This window comes from Artemia franciscana, chromosome 9, assembly GCF_032884065.1.
Source record: "Artemia franciscana chromosome 9, ASM3288406v1, whole genome shotgun sequence".
Taxonomy (NCBI): Eukaryota; Metazoa; Arthropoda; class Branchiopoda; order Anostraca; family Artemiidae; genus Artemia; species Artemia franciscana.
The window spans coordinates 18,201,047-18,224,234 of NC_088871.1; the positions used below are offsets into that span (position 1 = coordinate 18,201,047).

A 23,188-nucleotide genomic window follows, 5' to 3' on the forward strand; every position below is an offset into this window, starting at 1 on the left:
GGATGTGGTAAAATTCTAGTGTAGTGACTTCTTGCTATCTTGGAAAGGGGTTAGGCTAGGAAAATGAAACTTTCAGGGATGAGTCTACAGGCTAAAGTATATCCCGGGAGCAATTCTACAGAATTTTCTTATCCTTATTTTGCTGGACAATGCTATTTAAGGTAATAAATGATTTGGCCAATATAAAAGTATTTGCACAGTAATGTATATGTATGAGTATGTGTGTGATAGGGGGGGGGGGGGGGTTACTGGGCAAAGCATTACATTCTGCATTCTGAAACAATAGGCTATATGCTAGGTTAGCCTAGCCTAAGAAGGCTAAGCATTTTATAATGTTTTAACATTGTTTCTAGAATAAGGAAGCTTGTAAAAAATAAGAAATTAGATAAATATCACTTTAGGATTCACTTAAGGGCTCCAAATCTGATTTACAAACAAGACAATTATAGGGCCTAGTGAGAGCAAAAAGGCATCAAGCAGTGTGGTCTACTTGTCTTTGCATCAACAATGGAATCCAGTATAGGCAATATTTATTAATATAAGAACTTGGTAGAGATATTAGCTTGGTAGAAGACCTTTTCAGAATGAATTTTAAGCCCTGGTCAACCCTGAAAGTGTCATTCACCAAGATCGTCTAAACTAGCCTATATTTCCTTTTTGATAGTATAAGTAGCCGTTCAACTTCAACTTTAACTATTTCTAATCTAGCCATTAGATAGTATTTCTCTTGGAATGATGTTTTGGTTTGGCTAATGCATAGTAAAAAATTGTAATAAAAGTAAATAGCCTATAGATATTTTCCAATTATGTTACTCTGTATGAATTACAAGGAATTGTTCTTGCTAGCTCTTAACAGGTAGTGCTGTAGTATCATATGTGTTAATTACAAGTCAAATAGTTTATAAGAAATAAATTAAATCTTAGGAAAAGGTTGTCTACTAATTCTATACTGATGAGTTTGATGATTCTAATTGAATATATTTTAGCATGTTTCATTTATTTTCCTTTCTTTCGTAAATAAAGTTATAACTACTATTAAAATTGATACACTTTAAAATAAAAGTATGACCAAAAAAGAAAATTAAATTTATTTGTTAGTTTAAGTTACCAAGCTAACAGCAATAGTATTTAGATGACGTCATTTTCTGATACTAACAAACTCGAAGTCTGATCCAAAGGCTCCAATTTAAATGTAGATGACGTCATTAGCATGAACGACGTCGTCTAAACGTAGGTGACGTCATATAAACGGCTATAAATACAGCTACAGTGTCATCAGAGTTCAGTACCAGAGTTAATTTGTAGCAGGATACATTATACACAATCAATTTACCTTAACAAATTATGCAAGTAGAAATGCCAGGACAATCCAGTCAAGTTGTGCAAACAAAAGGAGCTAGCAGTCCCAAGTTTTCTAATATATTACAAACCGCCATTGATTTATGGACCCTGGGAGACACTGCAGAGGAATTAAAGCCAGATGAAGGTGACTATGAATATTTATTCAGAGATCTACAAAGTATCTTTGATCCAATAGAAGGCAGTGGAGTTGAATTGAAGCCAACTAAATGTGATGAAGAGTTACTAAAAGAGCTTACCAGCGCGGATGATCTTAATGGCTTGGAAGGCAGTGCAGATAAAATGAAACCACCAAAAGGTGATGGAGATTTGCCAAGAGATCAGCTAAGTGGTTTGCTAAATGATCTTAGTAATTTCGAAGATAATGGAGATAAATTGAAGCCACTAAAAACATATGATGAAAATCGTTGTGATAGTGACTTTGATAGTTTACGTGAAAACGAAGTTATGATGGCTCAGGGAACATATCGAAAAAGGAAATTACCATCAAACCACATTGAATACCATGTAGATGATCTCTCTTCAAATAATGAAATCGAACTTCAGCCACTAAACAAAAAACAGAAGAGTACAGCTACTCAGGAAAAGAGTCATCAAAGGAAGTCGAATAGTTGCCTGAATGATAAAGAAGAGAAACTCTTACTAGAAAAAAGAAGAAGGTGTGTGGAAGCCTCTAAGAAGTACAGACTTAATAAAATGATTGACAGGAGACTTTTAGAGCAAAATGTTATTAAATATGAAAAGGAAATCGCGGCATTAGAAAAAGAGATAAGCTATTATAAGCGTCCCTTTTCTAGTCCTATAGTGACGCAGCAGGATGGATCTCTCATAGTTAAAAAGGAACCCGAAACCCAAACCCAGCTGCAGCAACCCAGTCCAGCGTTTGAATTTTGGTTTTAGCCTGACAAGATTATTCAAAATAGTTTGCATAAGAATCCAAACAAGAAGGAAAAGAGAACTTTCCCATTAAGGGATTTTAAGTTTAGATCTATTTTTATCCCTATCCCTGGAATAGAAATAAAATTATGTGTTTTTATTTTAAACTTTTCTAAATTTTTTGTTGAGGTTTAAAAGTTACCCTAGGAGCTATACATCCTTTAGTACACCAAATATCGGATAGTTTTAGGAGGTTATATTCGAAAATGATCCAAGAGCTAGTTTTTACGACAGTTAATTCCATTCGGATGTTAGACTAATGGCCCGAATGCAATAAAAACTAAGATAAAACACAGTAAAACTAGGAAAGTAATGTTTTTCAAATAGAAAGGATTTTCCCCCTTTAGATCCCTTTTCCCTTGCCCTAGGATTTGGATAGATTAGTCTACGATTTCTTTAATCAGCGACATCTCTGCTGTCCCAAGGGACACTGGACATCAGTCAGATATCCCAAGGGGCAACAAAAGGACCAGATATCAAAAACAGTTCCAGCACAGGGGATGGTAGGTCTCCAATCACTATCGACTTAAAAAAGGACTAGAACTCTCAATTTCCAATCAAACGTACATCCTTTAAAGTTTCTAAGACCATGAGGGAGAGGCTGGGGGCGAGAAAGGGGGAGCCCGTCTTCTATACAAAATAAATTCTGCTCATTTGGGATTTCATGCTACTCTTTACTTTCATAATAACAGTGTAGACAAGAAATATTCCTGGAAATCAAACAGGATTATACATCAATTTCCACCTTCACTCTTCTCTTTTTTAAAATTAATTTTGTATTTATCAGAAGTCTCAATTAGAGTTAGAATGATTTGTTATTAAAATGCATACTTTGAGGTATCTGCCCCACTCCCTAACGACAAAATGATCAACGAAACCTACAGTAAAGATTTAATACTCTCAGTTATAAATATTTGGAACTGTGTACTTTTTGCCAAAGAAATATCATAGATATATGTTTTTTTTTATTATTTATTATTATTATTTCTCCAGGGATGATCGTGTTGAATCAAAGGTCTTGGAAGATCGAGAGAGGGCTCACTCAGACAAAAACTAAAAGTTTAACCGCCCTTTTAAGTGATCAAACAGATATGAGGGCAACTTTTTCCCATGCTCCTTTTCCCTATAAGATATCCGAATGAAATTTGGAGATAGCCACTTTCTTCATTATAATTGAAAGGCCCAATAAATCTCTAGGGATGAAATGACCCCCTCCCCCTCCCACCCCATTCCCCAGGGAAAGGCCTGAAAGCATTGCAATTTGTCCGTTATTTACAGATAGTATTTGTTATTGAGAAAAATACGGACTTTTCTTTGCGATGAATTCATAAACAGTTTTATTCTAATTTGTCTGTCTTTTTCTTTGGATGCACAAGTATACACATGGAGAGAGGGTTATGGGGTACATTTTTAGCGGGTATCAAGTTCTCAGGCGGGATTTTGCCGTGGAAAAATGTGGTAATGTCCACAGAAGTGCTGCAGGGCGACATCACTCTTAGTTTCTGGTGCTTAATTTAATGCTTTATTTAACTAAATGGATGTGCTTCACAACACAGTGATGTATTATTAAATAGGGGCTGTATGTCATTGTGTTTGGGGAGGTGGGGTAAGATGTCTAAGCGAATACTTTGTTCAATATTCGTATGAAAAAAAAAATATTGCGACAATGATAATCATCCTTGAGGAAAATAAACCTTTAATTATTTATCAGGAGGAAGGCATGAAATATCAAAATCTACTTAAAAGGGCATCGTTTCCTAAGATTTCAAGGTAGATTCCTCGAACCAACCATTTCTTGGGATATCCCCCATGGAAACTACTAGGGGGTATCCTTCATAATAAATACTGAAAAATTATATACCACCGTAGGTAATTTTATCAAACCTAACATGAATAAACTTAGTTAAATGAAGCTGAAAATAAATATATATTTTGACCATTTATTTTGTATGGACTACGTGTATCTTTAGGATCATGTGCTCCACTGCGCCATATTACTGCCTCTGAAAAGCTCAACGGGTGGTTTTTTGGTAATTTGAAATTAATTGCCTATCTCATAATTTTCGCTCCATGGCTTTATAGCACCCTTTGGGTAAAAAAAAAAAATTGTCGTTTGACGCCACAAAATACCACTCCACTATAGCACAATCTTTTGTTGTTACTTAAATAGGTGACTAGAACTTTCAATTTTCTTTCTAATGAACATCCAGGATTATCTGGAGGAATATGTGGGGGAGAAATTATCCGATTGGAAATTTTTCATGGGTGGGGGAGGGGCTCCTAACACCGTCTACCATGCTATTTTACGCATCTTTTCTCAGTGATGTTTTGTTTTTTCTCTCTCTTTACTTTAAAAATTAAATCCTTGGCTTTCCCCTTTCACATTTTTGTGCACCAGCGCCACCAGTATTGCTGTCACAAATTTTCACACGTAAGCTCGAAAACTTTTAATTACTTGATGACCCACCCAGTACGTATTACTATTCACAACCGTGCTATTATTAAATTTGATTAAATTTCGCCATGAGGCTTGCAAAAATACAACAACATATCTCGTGCATAGTCAGAAGTTTTTTTGTTTTTTTTTTGAACACAATCTTCGAAGAAGCTTCAAACCCTTGCTGTAAATGCTACCTTTTTGCAGTAGGGTCTCGTGCGACATCCTCGATCAGCTGATTGCAGTGGTGGCAGTGGACTGTACCAACAGAACTTGCGCTCCCGTGCTGTTCTTCGCCTATCCGCCTCTTTAATTAGTGCAACTTTTGACCTTCTGGAGAGGGGTACACGTGCCCCTCAAACCACCCCTAGATCCCCCTAACTGATTGAACCAAAATTTTACAATCAAATTACGATAAAAGGTCTAATGCATAGTTAGCCTGCTGGTTAGATGGCTCAAGCACTCTCACCCACATCTCCCCCTAATATGAGCTATTAATAACATTCATTGCAAATGCTACTTTTTTGACTGCAAGTCTTAATAACGCAGAATCAAAAGTATTTGAAGAAACCACGATGACTATAATAATGTGGTGTTATAGCTACTAGCTGACTCTAACCAACATCATTCTAATGACTTTTGATAACTATTTTTACAAAGCTTCTTTGGCCAAATAACTTTTTTACGTTTGTAATTACTGATTTTTGCAAAATCACCAAACGCCTAACTAATTACTGCGCACTAATTTTGCTGATATTTGAGTCGGGAAGGGGTGCTATAATTAATTTTGCCCGGTTACCATCATATATTGCTCACCGCTTTATGAGCCATTCATCAATTTTAGATTGGATTTCTTCAAATTTTTCAATGATTTTATACCTGACTTTCGTCTATTATTAAAGCCCCGATAGGACTTATCGGGACTTGTCATTAAAGTTCCAGTATATTCCTTGACGTTTCCTCAATACCTCACTCTTTACGCCAGTGGTTTCCAAACTTCATATTACTACGCCTTCCTCAAAAAATTCTGCCCCTCTTCAGGGATGACCTGCATTTTGTTTGGCCCTACACGGTTGGCCATAAGGATAATCTTTGGAAAGTTGTTATCCTTTATCAACTTAACATGCCCTAGCAATCTCAGCCTTTTTCTCATTACAGCCCTAGAAAACGGGATTGAAAAACTTTCCGCACAGCTTACTATTTCGGATACGATCAGTCAGTTAGATACCCAAAACAATCTGCAGTCATTTTCTGTCGAAACATCTAGCAAGTCCTCCTCGGTCTTGGGTAGGAAACGTACTTGACCACTGTCATCACTGCAACTTCTAATATTTTAATCTTGGTTAACATACTTATCTTTTTATTTTTCCCAACTTTCTAGCTCTGCTAACCCCCTGATTCAATCCTAACCTTATTTCCAACTTTGACCCCAGCAATATTATTCTTGTGTGTAGCACTGATCACCTTAATGTGTAGCACTGATCACCTTAATGTATTTATCGGGCATGTAAAACAAGGATAGGAGCTTCACTAAAGCTTTTCTATCAGCTGAATCAAACACTCGCTCATAATCTATAAGAATGAAGACTAAAAGAATATGATGACTTGGGAGAGATATACGTTTTCTTGAAACTTGGATCAAGGCATGACGGTGACAAGATCAAGGCTTAACAACCTTGAAGGCATTTTATCCAGCAAATCTTTTCGAAGGTTCTCAACCACATTTGATAGCTCACTCACACCAGACGTACTTTGAGTTTGAGAGCAGGCTATATCAGTATGTATGGGTCAATGAGTTCAGGCATTATTCTTCTTCTCGGCCATTTGGGAAGCATTTTTTCTTAGAAATTGTTCGATTCTGAAGACTCTGAAGATGTTTGATTCTCTCATTCTTCTACAGGGCAGTATGAAAAAAGACATAGCCTATTTGTTAGATGGAACCATCTGTCGATGGTTCTCTTTGGACCTTTTTTTCCGGTAGCGAATTTTAAAAACTTATCAGCTCCTTCTTCTTCACAAATTAAAGCTGCATAATTTAAACATCCCAAATATGTAATTGGATTCCATCTAAGGGTTCATAATACATCTTTAAGAATGCGTATAGAATTAAGGAATCGCTTGATGTTGCGAAGGGTGGCTCATAGTTTAAAAAGCACAAAATTATGTGTTTGATTTAGCATTGATTCATTTTTTTGAAATGGTTTTGTTTTATTGTGTATATTTCTAGAAGCTTTTTCCCTTGTATGAAGTAATATGAATGTTTTTTATACTTAATAGTTTTACATGATAGCCGTCCGAACGGGGCTACCTTATGTTTATATTTCAGCTATAGTATATTTATCTCTTTGCTTGCGAACAATCCTCTTGTTGCATGTTCAAGGAAATAAAAGTATATATGTATATTATTCAAATCAGTAACTAACATCTCGACTATCAGTCATTCCCCGAGTGACAGTTTGAAATTCACTTTATTGCTTAAAAAAGGAATAATTGGAAAAAAATGATTAAAAATTAATAGAAATGCTTTGACGTTCAGTAAAAAAACCTTTTTGACTTTTTGTGTTCCAAAATTCTAGACTTGTATAATGATTTAAAATTTTAGAGTCTATAGGTTTTGAAAATGTATATTTTTGTTCTGTTGTTAGTATACCAAATATTTTTGAGAGGCTAAAATTTAAGCCTAGCTGCTACCAAGTTTAACGACTCCTTATCAAGTATGGTTATATAAACTGCTTAAGAGAGTCCATCAGATACTTCAGATATATTCAGCAAGTTCATCCATGCAGATATTAAATATACACATGTAGTCAATACTAACTTATTCTCATTAGTGCAATTTGGGATTTGAATTTTGTCTAGTGGCGACCAAAAGTTTTTCAGTAATCGACAAAATTAATTAGTTTTAATTGCTGAAATGTGTAGGTGTTTGAAAGATAAAATTGAGTCTCATAAATCCTTCCTTTAGGATCCAACCCTGAATACAAATGAATACAAACCCTACACAAGGATTGGAGAATGAGCTACACATAGTTGCTAATAGACCCATTCCTTGGGCGGAAGGGAGCATGGATCAGAGGACAAGGAAAAAAGCAAAAAAATGGATTCTCGGACGACAAAATTAATTAGTTTTGATGGCTGAAATGTGTAGGTGTTGGAAAGTTAAAATTGAGTCTCATAAATCCTTCCTTTAGGATCAAACCCTGTGGTAAACATTATCTGTTACATTTTTTTTTTACTATTTCATCTACCAGATTTAGATTGTTTTTTCTCCACTTTAGAAGCTTTTATTAAGTTTTAGTATTTTCTTCTAGAATGCAATTACTCTGCCGGTTCGAAATGCTGATGAGATAAAGCAGTCTGCAAATAAATTAAAGGAGCAGTTTCCTGTATCCAGTGGGACAGTTCATCGAAAACAGGGTAACGCTAAATCATTAATCTACCTATGTAATAACATATATCGGTAATTCCCAGCCAATCTCTAATCTTTTGCTCTGCAACCAACCGTGTGATGTTGTGCAACAGGCATCTGGAGCTAAGCGATTATTTCTGATATTATAGCCAGTATTTTCATTAGAACTGTGATGAATTATATATGTTTTTTTGTTACGTCCAACCTGTTTAGTCTTCCCTTTAGGTAATTGAATCGAAGCCTTGAAGAATTTGTTTCAGAGAGAAAGGGAGGAGGAGAGGGGGGAGGGCGAAAATATTTTTCTCTGGTTTTCACAAGTGAGTATGTGCTCTTTTATTTTTATGCTTGTAGCTGTAAATAATTTCTGAAACCACACTGACAAAGCATAGCAAAATGAAAAAACCTGGGCGTGAAAAGAAAGGAGGTAAATAACAGTCGATGAAAAAAAAGAAAAAAAAATGCAAACATTTCAGCCCACACCTTCACTCGGCCATCCCCAGTGCAGGAAGAAGAACAACAAATTATACATGAAAGTTCAGCGGGTAGTGTAAAAGTGACAAACCTTTAAAAACCTGAAATAGAAAAACCCCCTCGCAACCACAGTTGCTTTATATTCAAATGCAACTGTCGTTTATTTTAATTAGCGTTTATTTTGTCGTGTGTTTTTTATTTATTTTAATTTTTTCATGAACTGAAAACACTAACAAATTCATTGGCTGTAAGTCTCGGCGTATTCGCTGGTTTTTATGGCACATGGTATCTACCAATTGACATATAGCGATGGCAAATTCTGTCGGTCGGTCGGTCTGTCGGTCCCGATTTAGCTTGTTTAGGCACTTCCAGGTAAGCTACGCCGATGAAATTTGGCAGGCGTACCAGGAACCAGACCAGATTAAACTAGAAATTGTTGTTTTCCTGACTTAACCGGAAGGGATCCGCTGTATTTGGGGGAGTATGGGGGGAAGCTAATTCTAAAAAATTAGAAAAAATGAGGTATTTTTAACTTACGAAGGAGTGATCGGATCTTAATGAAATTTCATATTTAGAAGGATCTCGTAACTCAGATCTCTTATTTTAAATCCCGGATCCGGCGTCATTGGGGGGGGGCGGAAATCATAGAAAACGCTTAAAGCGGAGAGATTAGGATGAAACTTGGTGGGAAGAATAAAAACAAGTCCAACATACGTGAGTGACATAACCGGACCGGATCCGGTGACATTGGGAGGAGTTGGGGAGGGGGAACCTAAAATCTTCTAAAACGCTTAGAGTGGTGGGATAGGGATGAAACTTGGTGAAAAAATAAGCAGAAGTCCTATATACGTTAGTGACATAACCGGAACGGATCTGCTCTATTTGGGGAATTAGGGGGGGGGGTTAATTCTGAAAAATTACAAAAAATGAAGCATTTTTAACTTACGAAGAAGTGATCGGATCTTAATGGAACTTCATATTTAGAAGGACCTCGTAACTCAGATCTTTTATTTTAAATCCTGACCGGATCCAGCGTCATTGGGAGGGGGGGTAAGGAAATCTTGGAAAACACTTAAAGCGGAGATATCAGGATGAAACTTGGGAAGAATAAAAACATGTCCAAGGTACGTGACTAACATAACCGGACCGTATCCGCTCTCTTTGGTGGAGTTGAGGGGAGTAATTCGGAAAAATTAGAAAAAAATTAGGTATTTGTAACTTACGAACAGGTGACCAGATCTTAGTGAAATTTGATATTTAGAAGTATATCATGCTTTAGAGCTGTTATTTTGAATCCCGACCAGATTTTATGACATTGTGGGAAGTGTGAGAGGGAAACCGGAATTCTTGGAAATGTGAAAATTGAGGTATCTTTATCTTATGGCTGATCGGATCTTAATGAAACTTGATATATAGAAGGATCCTATATCTCAGATGCTCCATTTTCAATTCGAATCAAATCCGGGGACATGGGGGGGGGGCTGGAAGGGGGAAAACAAATCTTAGAAAACGCTTAGAGTGGAGAGACCGGGATAAAATTTGATGGGAAGAATAATCACAGGTTATAGATACGTGATTGACATAATCGGAACGGATCTGCTCTCTTTGGAGGAGCTGGGGGATGTTAATTTGGAAAAAAATAGAAAGATTGAGGTATTTTTAACTTAAGAACGGGTGACTGGATCCTAATGAAATTTAATATTTAGAAGGAACTCATGTCTCAGAGCTCTTATTTTAAATCCCGATCAGGTCTGTTGACATTGAGGGGAGTTGGAGGGGGAAACCGGAAATCTTGGAAAACGCTTGGAGTGGAGAAATCGGGATGAAACTTGGTGGGTTGAATAAGCAAATCTCGTCGATATGTGATTGACGTAACCGTGCTAGATCCGCTCTCTTTGGGGGAGTTAGGGGGTGGTGTTCAGTGCTTTGGCGAGTTTGGTGTTTCTGGACGTGCTAGGACGACGAAAATTGGTAGGCGTGTCAGGGAGCTGCACAAATTAACTTGATAAAGTCGTTTTCCCCGATTCGACCATCTTGGGGGCTGAAGGGAGAGGAAAAATTAGAAAAAATGAGGTATTTATAACTTACGAGTGGGTGATCGGATCTTAAAGAATTTTGATATTTAGATGGACCTCGTCACTCAGAGCTCTTATTTTAAATCCCGGCCTGCATTAAGCCTCCGATTTTTGCTTTTAAATCAATCTATTGATTCTTAGAATTTTGCTAGAGCTCATACCATGTGAGCTCTTGGCTCTTCGGGCCTCGTCAAAAGTGCCATATGAGCTCTTGGCTCTTGTTTCATGCTCTTTCTGTACTGCTTAACTAATTCACTGAATAGCAATAATAAAATCGAGATAACTCAGTAAATACAGCTAGTAGTTTGTTGCAAAGAATGAAGGATCACATTTGGAACTTGCCACCTTTAGTTACTGTCCTATCCAAGCTTTTATAGCTACATTTTTACTTTACTGACATGTTTTATTGATTTAATAGTTGGTGAAGATGAATGGGTACCAGTGATAAAAGAAAATGAGCCGAAAGTGATGCACCAGCCAAAAGTAACTATATCAGATGTGGGACATCGAATGGTGGCCAACCAATTGGGTATTAAACAAGAACCCAAAGCAAAGCAAACAAACGCTGTTGCTCCAATACCTAGAACCCAGGTAAGAACTTCTACCACAGACGAATTAACCGTCAAATTTTTTTGTAATAAGATTATCCAAGTGAAATTATAGCAGTATACTTATAATGATAATAATTTAGTCCTTACCCAGTACCAAATATTTTGTGGAGAACAACAAGCACATAGAAAATTAAGATAAACGAAAGTTGCACATGCAGTTTTTTTTAAATATCGCGATAGGCCAAACATTTAAAAGAAATAACAGCTTTTTGCTCAATCAGAAATAACAGGGCGAATTTATGCCAAGGTTGCAGATACTTTGGAAGGGAACATAAAACTTTTGATTCAAAATGAAATAAAGGCCAGAAAAGAAAAGATTGAAGCGATCAGTAAAGGTTGAATATGACTTCGCAAGGGACAGATGCTTCTACCTCCACTGGAAAAAAATTTACAGTGTAAAAACTGACTCTTCCTCTCAGGATCAGCAGCAGTTTGAGCTCCTGGGGAGTCTATTTTTTTTTTTTTTTTTTTTTTCAATGCCCAATTTACGAAGAGGAAAATGATTTTTCTCTAATTTTGTATATATAGTACGAAAGATTTAAAATGCGCAAGCATTTTAAAGTACTCTTTTTACAGTGTTTTGCAATTCTCTGTGATGTCTTGCAATTCCTTTTTTATTTGACGGTGTGAAATTGTACGTGTGGTGTAAAATTTGTACGTGCGGTGCGTTTTGTAACGTGAAAGCTGTTTCTCGACACGTAGCGTAAGTATGTAATCAACGATTAGGAACTCTAGAACATTTTTTTTTTCACTCATTCAGAGATTTATTTACGTATACTTGGGATGTACTATGCGTTGTGTTTATGCACTGACGCATGTTCTGGAATTATTGGAATGAATGATTGGGTGGCAAAAGCATATTAGAAATTATTAGAAACTTAAATGAAATAGAAAATTAGGGTTTTAGTATTATGTTCTGTCGTTTGAAATTGCTTATGGATTGAAATCATGCTCATATGTTGGAAACTGGCATCAGTTTTTTGTACTACTGCCAAATCGAAGAAAAGCTATTCGTTCGAAAGCTTAATAACGTCTTTATTTTCATTTTGCCCAAAAATTGTGAGTGGAACTGTTTTGAGAGCAAAACAGAGATAATTGTGACATCAGGAGGGATCTAACTGTCTACTTTTAATTGGCAGCACGACTATTTTCACAAGTTAGCGACAATTCGCTGCTCTAGCAGCGTTAAATCTACCATTGATCTGCAGTTTAAAATATACACTTAAACAATAATTGATGGCTTTTTTTTCTTCTTTTCTTTAAAGCATTAAAAGCATTCAAAAATTTGGAATTTATAAGTAAACTCCGTAGCATGGTGAAGCTGAACTTGTACGATTTTTTCGAAATTTGTTTAGTTTTTTTGGGAGAGCCAACTCCTTTCAGTGTGATTTCAAAAACCTACCTTGGACTCTAACATCTACGCTTTAGTTGTCATTGCAAAGCAGTTCTTAAAAATTTAAAGCCGAACTGGTTTACTGTGACAAAACAAAGAAGAAAATCTTGAAAAATAACAGGTCTGTCGCCATTGGGAAGAACTGGTCGCACTAGGAAGAACTTCCTTCTGGCCTTGACTCGTTGCTTTTCAATGTTTTTTTTGTTTGTTTTGAAACTGCTCTTGGGTTAAAGATTCAGCAAAGTGGAAGTCTGTTCATTCCAAATGAGGACTGAATAGGCACCTAAAGAGGAAAAGATCTGGTCTTTTTTGCGCACACCAAAACTTTATCTAAATATAATGCCTTCATCCCAGTCGGAAATTAAATAGTGTTCAAGATGGAGACTTTTAAAAAAATCTCAACGAACATGTGAAAACATGTTCGTTCACCCACAATTACCCATTGTGGTAGTCATGGCACCTTTCTCAATTTTAACTATGATATTTTTGTGAAAACTTTTATATCTAAAAGAAATTATTGGCATTAATGGCGCGCTAGGAGCTATATTACTTTTTATGCAATCGCCATATACACTCATATCGAAGTCTAAAAACCCGTGACATTTCTTGGTGATAAAAATATGGTATTAAGTTAATAACAAGATATGAAGGCTCTTAGCGCTTAATAGTAGGACTCCATCTCAAAATGAAATCATTGTGTAAATTCTATGTCCAAATAGCTTAAAATAGATGTTTCTACATTGGTACAGGTGACAGAATTCTTTTCTGGAAAAAGGTTGACTTCGTAAAATATAAAAACAACAAAATTCATTAAAAAAAGGAGAATCATTCCCCGGAAAATCACCTGGTCTCCTTTTTAGTGTCTTACTTGTTTGCACCTATATATAAGAACCGCTGGAAACAATTGAAATGGAGTAACACTCATGATATTAAGAAGAAAGGAATTTTTCGAGCTCCCTTTTGAATTCTGATTATTTGTATAATTTTTCTTGCAAGACTCAGAACATAATTTTATTGTCATAATTTGTTACTGAGACCCCGTGAATTATGAGCTCCTTCTGAAACTTCAAAACACAATCTCGTTAATTTTGTGTCTGTGCCTCGTCCAATGTACTGGCTTTTATGTACAAAATGTATTAAAACTGTAATTTCTTTTGATTTTGAAAAATGTTGCCGTTCGTTAAGTTTGGTCTTTACTTTTCAAAGTTTAGGAGAGAATAAAATGTTAAAGATAACGACTTATTATGTTGGACAATAGTTAATCGTCATTAGGAATTGAATTTAATCATATTAGAACAAAACAAAATTAAATCATTGTCATGCATGATTTTTGAAAAAGAAAGGGATAAAGACCCCTCCTCTTTGTACATGGATGTCAATAAAGCAAAAAAAAAATATATTTTTGGCCGATTTGATGTTCCATGATTAGCACTTGCTACAAAATATGATAGCAGAGATTAGATATTTTCTGAATAACAGCTTTGCAGGGTGAATCAGGTACGTCTGCATACCGTCTCCTGACACAGATTATTATTGTTTTTTTACGTGAACCGTCTGTTTTATGTGGCTCTAAGGACCTGTCCTCCTCCCAAGACTCGCCCCCTTCCTGCTCCTAAATTCTTATGTACATGTAACGGTTGGACACTGTAAAGTAAATTTTTCATTTGGGATTTAATAGTTAATATATCGCTTTTAATAAAGAATTGGGTACAATATTATATTTTCGATCTAGCTGCATTTTTCTGATGACAACTTGAATAACTCGATATTTTTCAGCTTTACAAGTTGTCATTGTCGAGAATATTCTTTTTTGAAGATTTAATATGAAAAGAAAATAATAGAGTTGACTGCTAAATAGTGTTGTTTTACTTTGTATGCTTCGTAATAATAAATGCAGGGTAAGGAACCGAGTTAGAAAGGGAGATTTTGTGCTTAAAACTTTATTTTCCTGCGTTATCTGTTTTTCCTATGTTGTCATGATTTTAATTCCATATTCAATTCCGTTCCTATGTTATACGCTCATTGTTTATTTGCACTTCTCAACTATCAGTTCCATGAGATCGACTGATTAGCTTTACGTAAAATTTGAGGGATGGAGCTGATCACTTTAAAGCTTTAAGAATTTTTAGATTTTACTGATAGATGGTTCTTAACTCAAAACAGTTCTTTTTGTCCTCTAACCCCCTAAAGAAAGTTGAACTTTTTAGCTTTAGAGAAAAAAAATTGATTGGCCCTTGTAAACATACCAGCAAGAAAAAGCTGTTGCTGTATCGATAAAAAGATGTTGCTGTATCGATAAAAAGCTGTTGCTGTATCGATAAAAAGCTGTTGCTGTATCGATAAAAATTTTGAAGCCTGGCAGAAAATACAGTGTTAATATGAATTATAAAATTAAAAATGGTTTTATCATCAAAGTCAAATTTGATACCTTTACCAGGATATCTTCAGACAGGAATTGTGAAGGTTAAGTTAACATTACTGGCAATAAAATGTGAAAGTGCCTTTATCTCCGTGTTTAAAAGAATACTATTTATTAAATGGCAGTTTTCATCATTGTTTTATCGGTGTTGTTACTTGCAGATGTTTCTCTTATACTATCAGGTTTGCAATAAAAATTTGCACGCATGACGTGTCAAAGTTAATGAAATAAGTTGTATTAGTTAATTGAGAAGCTGGAAACTGAGCTTCTTTGCCTGAAGCCTTTACTTTGCTTGGTATTTAAGCGCGCCCAAACTTGATCCCCAGTTTGGGTGAATGTGGTATCAAACTCATGTTTAGTTTGAAAATTTATTTGACAATTATTGGAATTTTTTTATTTTTAAGTAAGAATTGTAACGGTTATTAAAACATCGTGTCTTTATATAATTTCGCTTTACTCATTTCATTTTTCTCTTTTATACCTACCTTGTTATTGTGCACATTTACTACTGAAAATCGATGGTGGATGGCAGATAATGCTATTTTTTAAGATTGTGTGATTCCAAATTACAATTTTAGCAAATATAAGATATACGATCAAGTTTCATTTATCGATTAGTAGTGATAGATATGTTTCTCATCAGAATTAATACTTAGAGGACCATCAATCAACTCTGCTTAGCTTACTATTTAAACGGAAGAAGGAGAAAATTGCTAATGATAGTGCTTTGTTGTTAAGCAGTTGTTTTTTTTTTTTTTTTTTTTTTTTTTTTTTTTTTTTTTTTTTTTTTTTTTTTTTTTTTTTTTTTTTTTTTTTTTAAGAAACTAATCTGTTGAAAAATAATATTTACTGTAGACGCTTGGAAACACAGACATTTTAAAACACTAAAGAAATGAACATCTCTACTTTACTGCAGTTCTGGTTTGTCTTGAGTGCATTTTCATTTTTTTTTTGGGGGGGGAGCAGATACAGATTCTAGAAAACACTAAAGATAATACTCGTTTTCAAAAATTGAATAATGATGATAAAATTTTATTATTTTGTGAATAGAGTCAACTGAACATGTCCACTTTGCAGTGACTGTAGTTTATTTATTGAAGCACACAGTACCACTTAGGGGGACGGGGTAAAGGCCTCAGGAGGAGTCTGTTTTAGGCCTAAATTTTTTCACTTTGCCTTATGTGACCTCTGGTTTTAATTTAAGAAGAGTTCGAATTGCACTTTTCTTCTTTTATTTTAGGAACAGACCCAAGCATCCTCCATTTCGGAACTTGTGGCAAAGAGAATAGCAGCAATGAAAAAGTTTCAAGACAATCCAAATGATTTTGTGGCTAAAAAAGAGCTCGAAGATGTTGAAGCTCAGGTTAGATTACATTTTTAATTACCTACTCAAGTGTTATATCATTCAACTAACATTGCTGTGATATTTACTATGTACCAAAATATTTTAAAAACACGTGCAATTTTAAACATTTTTTTTTTATTAAAATGCGTGTTTCATTTTCTTAATAACTGAAAAATAGGATAACTTCCTTGTTTTAAGAGAGAGAACTCATTTAAAAAAAACATATACACACACAGACAAAACAATACAAAAAAAGAAGAGAAATTTTTTTCAAAAAGCCTTATGGGTTGTCGGGCCATTCTTGAGACCACAGAAGAAATCACTCATCAATGGATTTCCCTAAAAAAAAAAAAAAAAAAAAAAAAAAAAAAAAAAAAAGCAAAGAAATCACCACTTGAAACTCTCTACTATACTAATCTAATATAACAACACTATTAAATACTATTTCCCTACTTTAACTATAAAAAGAAAAAAAAGTCATAAATATCAAAACGATGGTCCCTCAGCAACTCACGAAAAGTCGGCCTATCAGTCTTTTGAACTATATCGTAAGGAAGGGACTCCCATATAGAAGGAAGAACATGGCGAATCGAAAATGCAGACCTTGTAGACCTTTTAATCGGTTTTCTTATTGTTGACGAATTCCTTGTCTCATATTCAGGCTGCCTCTCTCAAACACACCAATCAAATATTCAGGTGTCTTTATGCAATATATCAGACACAAACAGAATAAAAATTAAAAAGACCTGAAACTGGTTCTCAAAGTGTGATAATCGGGATTCAGTGGACTTAACTGATCCAGACAGATCCTACAGAATTTCAGTATTTGACTGAATCGTGGCCAAATCTGTGCTAATGTTGTCAGCTAACAACCTCAGTGAAATATTTTCTACTCTTCTTGAATCGGGCGAGCTGGAGTCATTCAAAACTGAAGTAGTCGATATATTCGCCTCCTCCCCCTGCTTGACCTTCTTCCTTTTTCTAACCATCCTCAACACTAAATACAAAGCAAAGAGGGGTTGGAGGGTGACCAAAAATTGAAAATCGCCTACCTCAAAAAGCTTTATTTATGCCTTTAGTATAACCACGGCAAACAGCTTTAATGATCTTCAGTCCAGCTGCAACTGTTCCAACAGCTTCAATTTTTATTTTTTATTTTTTTTATTTTTGCCATATAAAATTCACTACAGTTTTCAATCTTTCCGTCTTTCTTGGCTAATAAATGAACAAATATACATCAAGGCAGGTAACGGACGAGCGCTTGGCTGTTGCTAGCCGGTCGAATGCGTTCAGGTAATGTTTTGTTACTACCGAATAAATTTGGTCTCTAATTAATTCAGAATATAATTGTTTTTCAACACTTGTTCAAAAAAGGGATTTAATCCTTTTAGAAGAATAAATAGATCTTAACAGGTTAGATACTGAATAGCGTCCGAATAGCAATAATGTTTTTGTCTTATCTTTATCAAAAATTTAAGGGGTTTTGAAGAAATTATTCTAATCAAGACTTTAGCCCTTTTTATGCATTATAAACAACAATAACCTTGATAATGTTGTAATAGCAATATTGATTTTTCTTTTTTTTCTTTTTTTTATACATTAAGCTAAGCTTCGATATAAATTGCTTGATGACACGTCACCAGTCTTTGTATTAACTAAGTTCCCACTCGTATGGGTTGTTAGCGCCATCTACAAAAGAGAAAGATTTACATCTCCTACTTAGCTGATGATACCAAACAAAAGCATTGCAGGATTTATTTTAAATTTTGAGCTTTCGGATTTTGGACATTGTTTTCAAGTTTTCGGCTTTACTTGTCTCACGGTTATACAAATCCCCTCGTAACATTTGGACTTCAGATGCCAGGTGAGGCGGAAAAACGTATACTCCTGTTGCAAGAAAAATGACAAGTTTTAATTCAGTTTTAATTCAAGTTTTAATTCGCTTTCAGTTTTAATCTTGTCCCCTCGTCTCGTCTCTTTTCTTAGTTGTCAGTTTGGAAGTATCAAGAGGAATGCGTTATGTTTATGTGAATAGTGTTTGTGAAGGTGTCCTTCGAAGAAGAAAATTTATCATTTTATTTAACTATTTAGCACAGTCTTAATTTTAAGAATGAGATATTTGTAGAAAACGTGTTGAATTATCATATTTCATGACAGAATATATTTTCATAGAATTTTTTCTTATGACAATTTTGTTCTATTGGTATTTATAAATACCAATAAACAATAATATCACCGACCAATTGTCAGAATAGTCCACAACTTCATCAAGAGTACTTCAGTGCTGCTTATTATCACCATACCTCTTTAAACTTTCTAAATGCCGTTCCGTCACTGATATTTTTGGCACATGGTGCTAAGATAGGACGTGTACTGATAGACAATCTTGTTCTCGCTGATCATCACAGCTAGCCAACTCTTCGAAGTAACTGCAGGCACAAGTTGATAGACTCTAGGGCGACACCAAGCCGTTTGGGACGGAGATCATTGCCAGAAATACCAAAGCTATGGTGACTTATGAGATATGAACTAGATAACCCACCGCTGTCATCATTGTCAAACGACAAGAACGGTGAGCCATTGAAAGCCATGTGCTTAGGGAGCCTACTCTCCCCTGGCAATTACTTTAGCTCTGAAGTAAAACGACAACTTAGACTCATGAGCCCTAGCTTCCTAAGACTAGCTAACCTCATAGAAAATACCCATTTATCCAACAAACTTAAAATATGCCTACTCCACGGTCTAGTCATCCCCATGTATAGATGCGAAGCTTGGACTCTAATAACTAAAGACGTAAGAAAACTACTAGTGTTCGAGATGAGATGCTTTTCTTGCATTGCGCAAATCAACCCCACTCACAATATCACGAATACTAAAGTACGCGGAAGGCTCCAGTCCACTGAACCCAATCTCAACACATTGAAGAACTGACAACTGTGCTGGTTTGGCCATTTAAATCGAATGGAGTCAAACCCTCTCCTCAAAATCACCCTTGAAGAATCTTTCCCTGGCCTTCCTCCACGGGACAGGAAACGAAGTCGTTGGACAAAAAACTTTGACAATGTCAAAATGGTTCAGTTTTCACGTAGTGTCCGAGAAAGGAATAGGTAGTGAGTCTCTGTGTATGAATTGGCAGGAGTAGTGGCTCCAACACATCTCGTGACAATGGCTGGGACCTAGGTAAGCAAGTAAGTTTGAAATATTTGTAAAAATTTCAGCGCTGACTTTATTGAACTGCTTGGGTTTTCCAATTGTGTTCAGATTAAGATTGTTTACAGTAAGATAATGAGTCAAAATCTTGCAATAGTATTTATTAGGCACTTCTTTTTGCTCTTAAGTCGTTATAGTTAATAGTGCTTTTATTTCCTTGTTTTCTTACAGGAATTATATTAGTATACAATTGTCATTAATTGTGATACAATTGTCATAAGAAGTGCATTAAATAACCGAAAAACTTAAAGTAAAAAAAAGTTTTTCAATGAAATTTAAAGACTGGTAATAAAACATGAAACGATAGATATAACGATGAACCAGTGATACCAAATAATAGCACAAATTGCTAAGATAAGCGTCTTGTTGTCGTCTTCTCAACCATTTAGGGAAAGAGAGTCATTTGGGCTATGCTGACAACTGGATATATATCCAATATTTTCCTTTTATTATTGTAACAATAAAAAAACAAAAATACTGCTGTGACAATGAATTTCATTTTGTTTTTCTACCAGGACAGTAATTTTTGTCGATATTTTCTTCCTTTTAAATCCATTCTTTGAGAATATATATATAAAACTAGTTGGTTCAATAAAGTTTTCTGCTCAACAAATTTTTCTAGTTTTCAGTAAAGTGAAATCGACGGTGCCCCAAGTGGACTTTAAAGAGCAGGATAATCGTAATTTTGTGTGGTAATTAGTGTTCGTTTTATGTTTTATTTTTTTGTTTAGTGTAATCTGTGTTTGTTTTAAAGTTAACCCTGTTCTCTGAAGTAATATTCGCTCGTTTGTTTTAGCATGATTTTACTTTTCATCATGTACTACATATGTCATCATACTATATATCATATCATACTATATCATACTTTGCATCATCATACTATATATGTTACCGTGAATATCCGAAATATTGTCAATGTTGACATTCACCAGTGAATGACCGAAATTCCTTTTTCTATGCTTGGATTCAATTAGTTTTTTTTGTCAGCCTTTTCAATTTGATGCAAGTTATGATGGTAAAAGTAAAGTTAGATTATGTTAGTTTACGTTAGATCAGGTGATGTTGCGTTAAATTTGGTTATAAATGTCAGAAATGGGTTAAAAACCTAATCTAAGCTAACCCAACCTTACCTAACCAAACCTAATCTATTCTAACCTAACCTGTCATCATCAAACCTTGCATTAAATTTAAAAAGTTGACTGGTAACGCTGACTAAATCCAAGGAGAAAAAAGGGTATTTCGGACATTCAGCAGTTTGCGGACATTCACGGTAATGTACATAATATACATAGAGAGAGAGAATTCATGAAATTTCATCTATATCTGACCTTAAGTTAAACAGATTTATTCGTTATATGTAAGTATTTTTTTTTTCAGACGAGGCAATGGGTTTATCGTAAAGAGAGAGAATTTGAAGTAAATAAACCTCCAAATTTTATTGACTTTTCTACCGCCCCACAGTCCTGGGCTTCTAAAGTAAGTGTTTTTCTTCAATTAGTCGCTAAGCTGTCGCACTCAAAAGTATTAACACGTAATAGTTTATTTAAAAAGTGTTGTTAATTTGGTTTTGGTTCTAAGCATGAAAATGCAACGCGTAGTGTAAAATAGCATGTTCTACAGCTAGTGAAGTACTAAAAGATAAAAAGGTACTAAATTAAAAATAGGTAGCTACATTCGAAATAACGAAAATGGAACGATAACTGGAAGTATCGTTTGGAATCCTGGCGATTACTGATTGAGTAATCGTTGTTTTAGCGAGCAATCTGATACAATACTAAGTAATTTTAATATAAAATCAATAAACTGATTTCATTGACTGAATCGAAATATATGTTTCTCATTTCTACTAAACTTATAATGTTCAACGATATAAATTGACTGGTAGTGCTATAACTATACTTAGGAATAAGGATTTTAGTGATATTCGGGTGGCGGGTTTCTGTTTTTGCAAATATCTTCTTTATCTTCCTCTTTGGTATAGGAATAGAGAAATATTAAATAAGTTTCACATCCTGAATATTACTGAAAAACTGACTGGTTAACACAAAAAGATTTCGGAAACAGCGTATTGCCGTTTGTCGCCTCACCATGGTTTAATTCGTTTGTTTCATTAAAACTATTTATTTAATATTATTGTTGTTTAGTTGTTCTTGGTTATTTATTGTTTTATGTAATGTTATTGTTGATTTTCGTTTATGTTTACTCCGCTATTTATCTTTCAATGTAAGTCGGTTATAAATATATATAACAGTTTTTAATGTTCTGCTTCTAAAATACGTCACGATGCGCAATAAAATTTTTAAAGTAAAAACATAAAAACGATTAGGCAAGAATAACATCTCTCGTAATGTCTATTTTAGTTTTAAGGCCCTCTCTTAGTTTTTAATAAATGGTTGGAAGTTGGAATTGTGCTGCCATTTGTAAATTATTATAATAAATTATTAAATAGCTAAATTATTTATTTGTTTGATTATTAAAAAAAATTATTGTTATCATTTTACTTGATAAAAGTATCAAAGATTTTATTATTAAAAAATAATTATTTATTATTTTACTATAAAAAAGTTATTGATAGTGAAAATAGTGATTTACTGCAGATAATCGAAAATGAATAATGATAAAGCAGATTTTTATTGGCTGTATACTTCACTAATTGTTAATTTTTCGCTTAATTGTTTGTGTTTTCAACTGAAAAATTGTTCAATTATTTTCAGTTTACGCAGATATTGGAGTTTGAACAGACCCAAGTTTGCTTTAATAGAAACAATATCCAAAAAAGTAACTGATTTTTGGCCAAATGTTTCATCATTACATAGGGGCTAAGCTTTCCCTTGGACAAAGTTGCCTCACTCTTTAAACATTAAGTCTTATGAATTTCATATTCTTTGGAGAAATTAATCAGTTTGAAGGGGCTATAGTTTTGTCTAAGCCATCCACGTTTGACATAACGAACGCATGAATTTTCAAAGTTTCAATATGTGATTTTTAATTATATGTTGTGTAACCGAATCTATATATATATACATATATCTCGTAAATATATATAATTTTTAATGTGGTGGTATATGAAAATAATGAGAAATCCTGATGGAAAAATGAACAGTCACGGCGATAGACCATTTTTTTTAATTTGGTGGTCGCTGCTGACCTGAAAGAGTTGCAAAAAGAATTGAGATCTTTTCTACTGAGTGTATTTAAAGAGTTAAAACGCTATTAAAATGTGGAATAATTTATTAGGCTCAGTTTGCAAATGCTGCACCGGTCACATCTGGCCCTGGTTTGAAGTTACTCCAGAAAATGGGCTGGCAGCAAGGTGAAGGACTTGGACGGAATAAAGATGGAACACTTGAACCTCTTACTCTTGACATAAAAATGGATAAAAAAGGTAATCTGACATTCGGTTACAATGCTTAGAGTCTCATTTCAAACATAAGCTTGTCATAATCTAAGGAGAGGGGGGGAATCTTAGTTTTGTAAATATAGGCATTTTTGTTTTCCTTATATGCGACAAATTATTTGGAAT

The 23,188-nt window shown here is 34.6% G+C and overlaps 1 protein-coding gene across 1 annotated transcript in view; it reads left to right on the top strand.

Moving 5' to 3' along the window:
* LOC136031085 (protein Son-like) overlaps positions 1-23,188 on the top strand; it is a 65,974-nt gene that overhangs the window by 36,955 nt on the left and 5,831 nt on the right. The window contains exons 8-12 of the mRNA XM_065710357.1: positions 8,044-8,149; positions 11,106-11,278; positions 16,351-16,473; positions 21,043-21,141; positions 22,903-23,050. Of these exons, the coding sequence (XP_065566429.1) occupies positions 8,044-8,149; positions 11,106-11,278; positions 16,351-16,473; positions 21,043-21,141; positions 22,903-23,050 (649 nt within the window). The remainder of the gene's footprint in view (positions 1-8,043; positions 8,150-11,105; positions 11,279-16,350; positions 16,474-21,042; positions 21,142-22,902; positions 23,051-23,188) is intronic.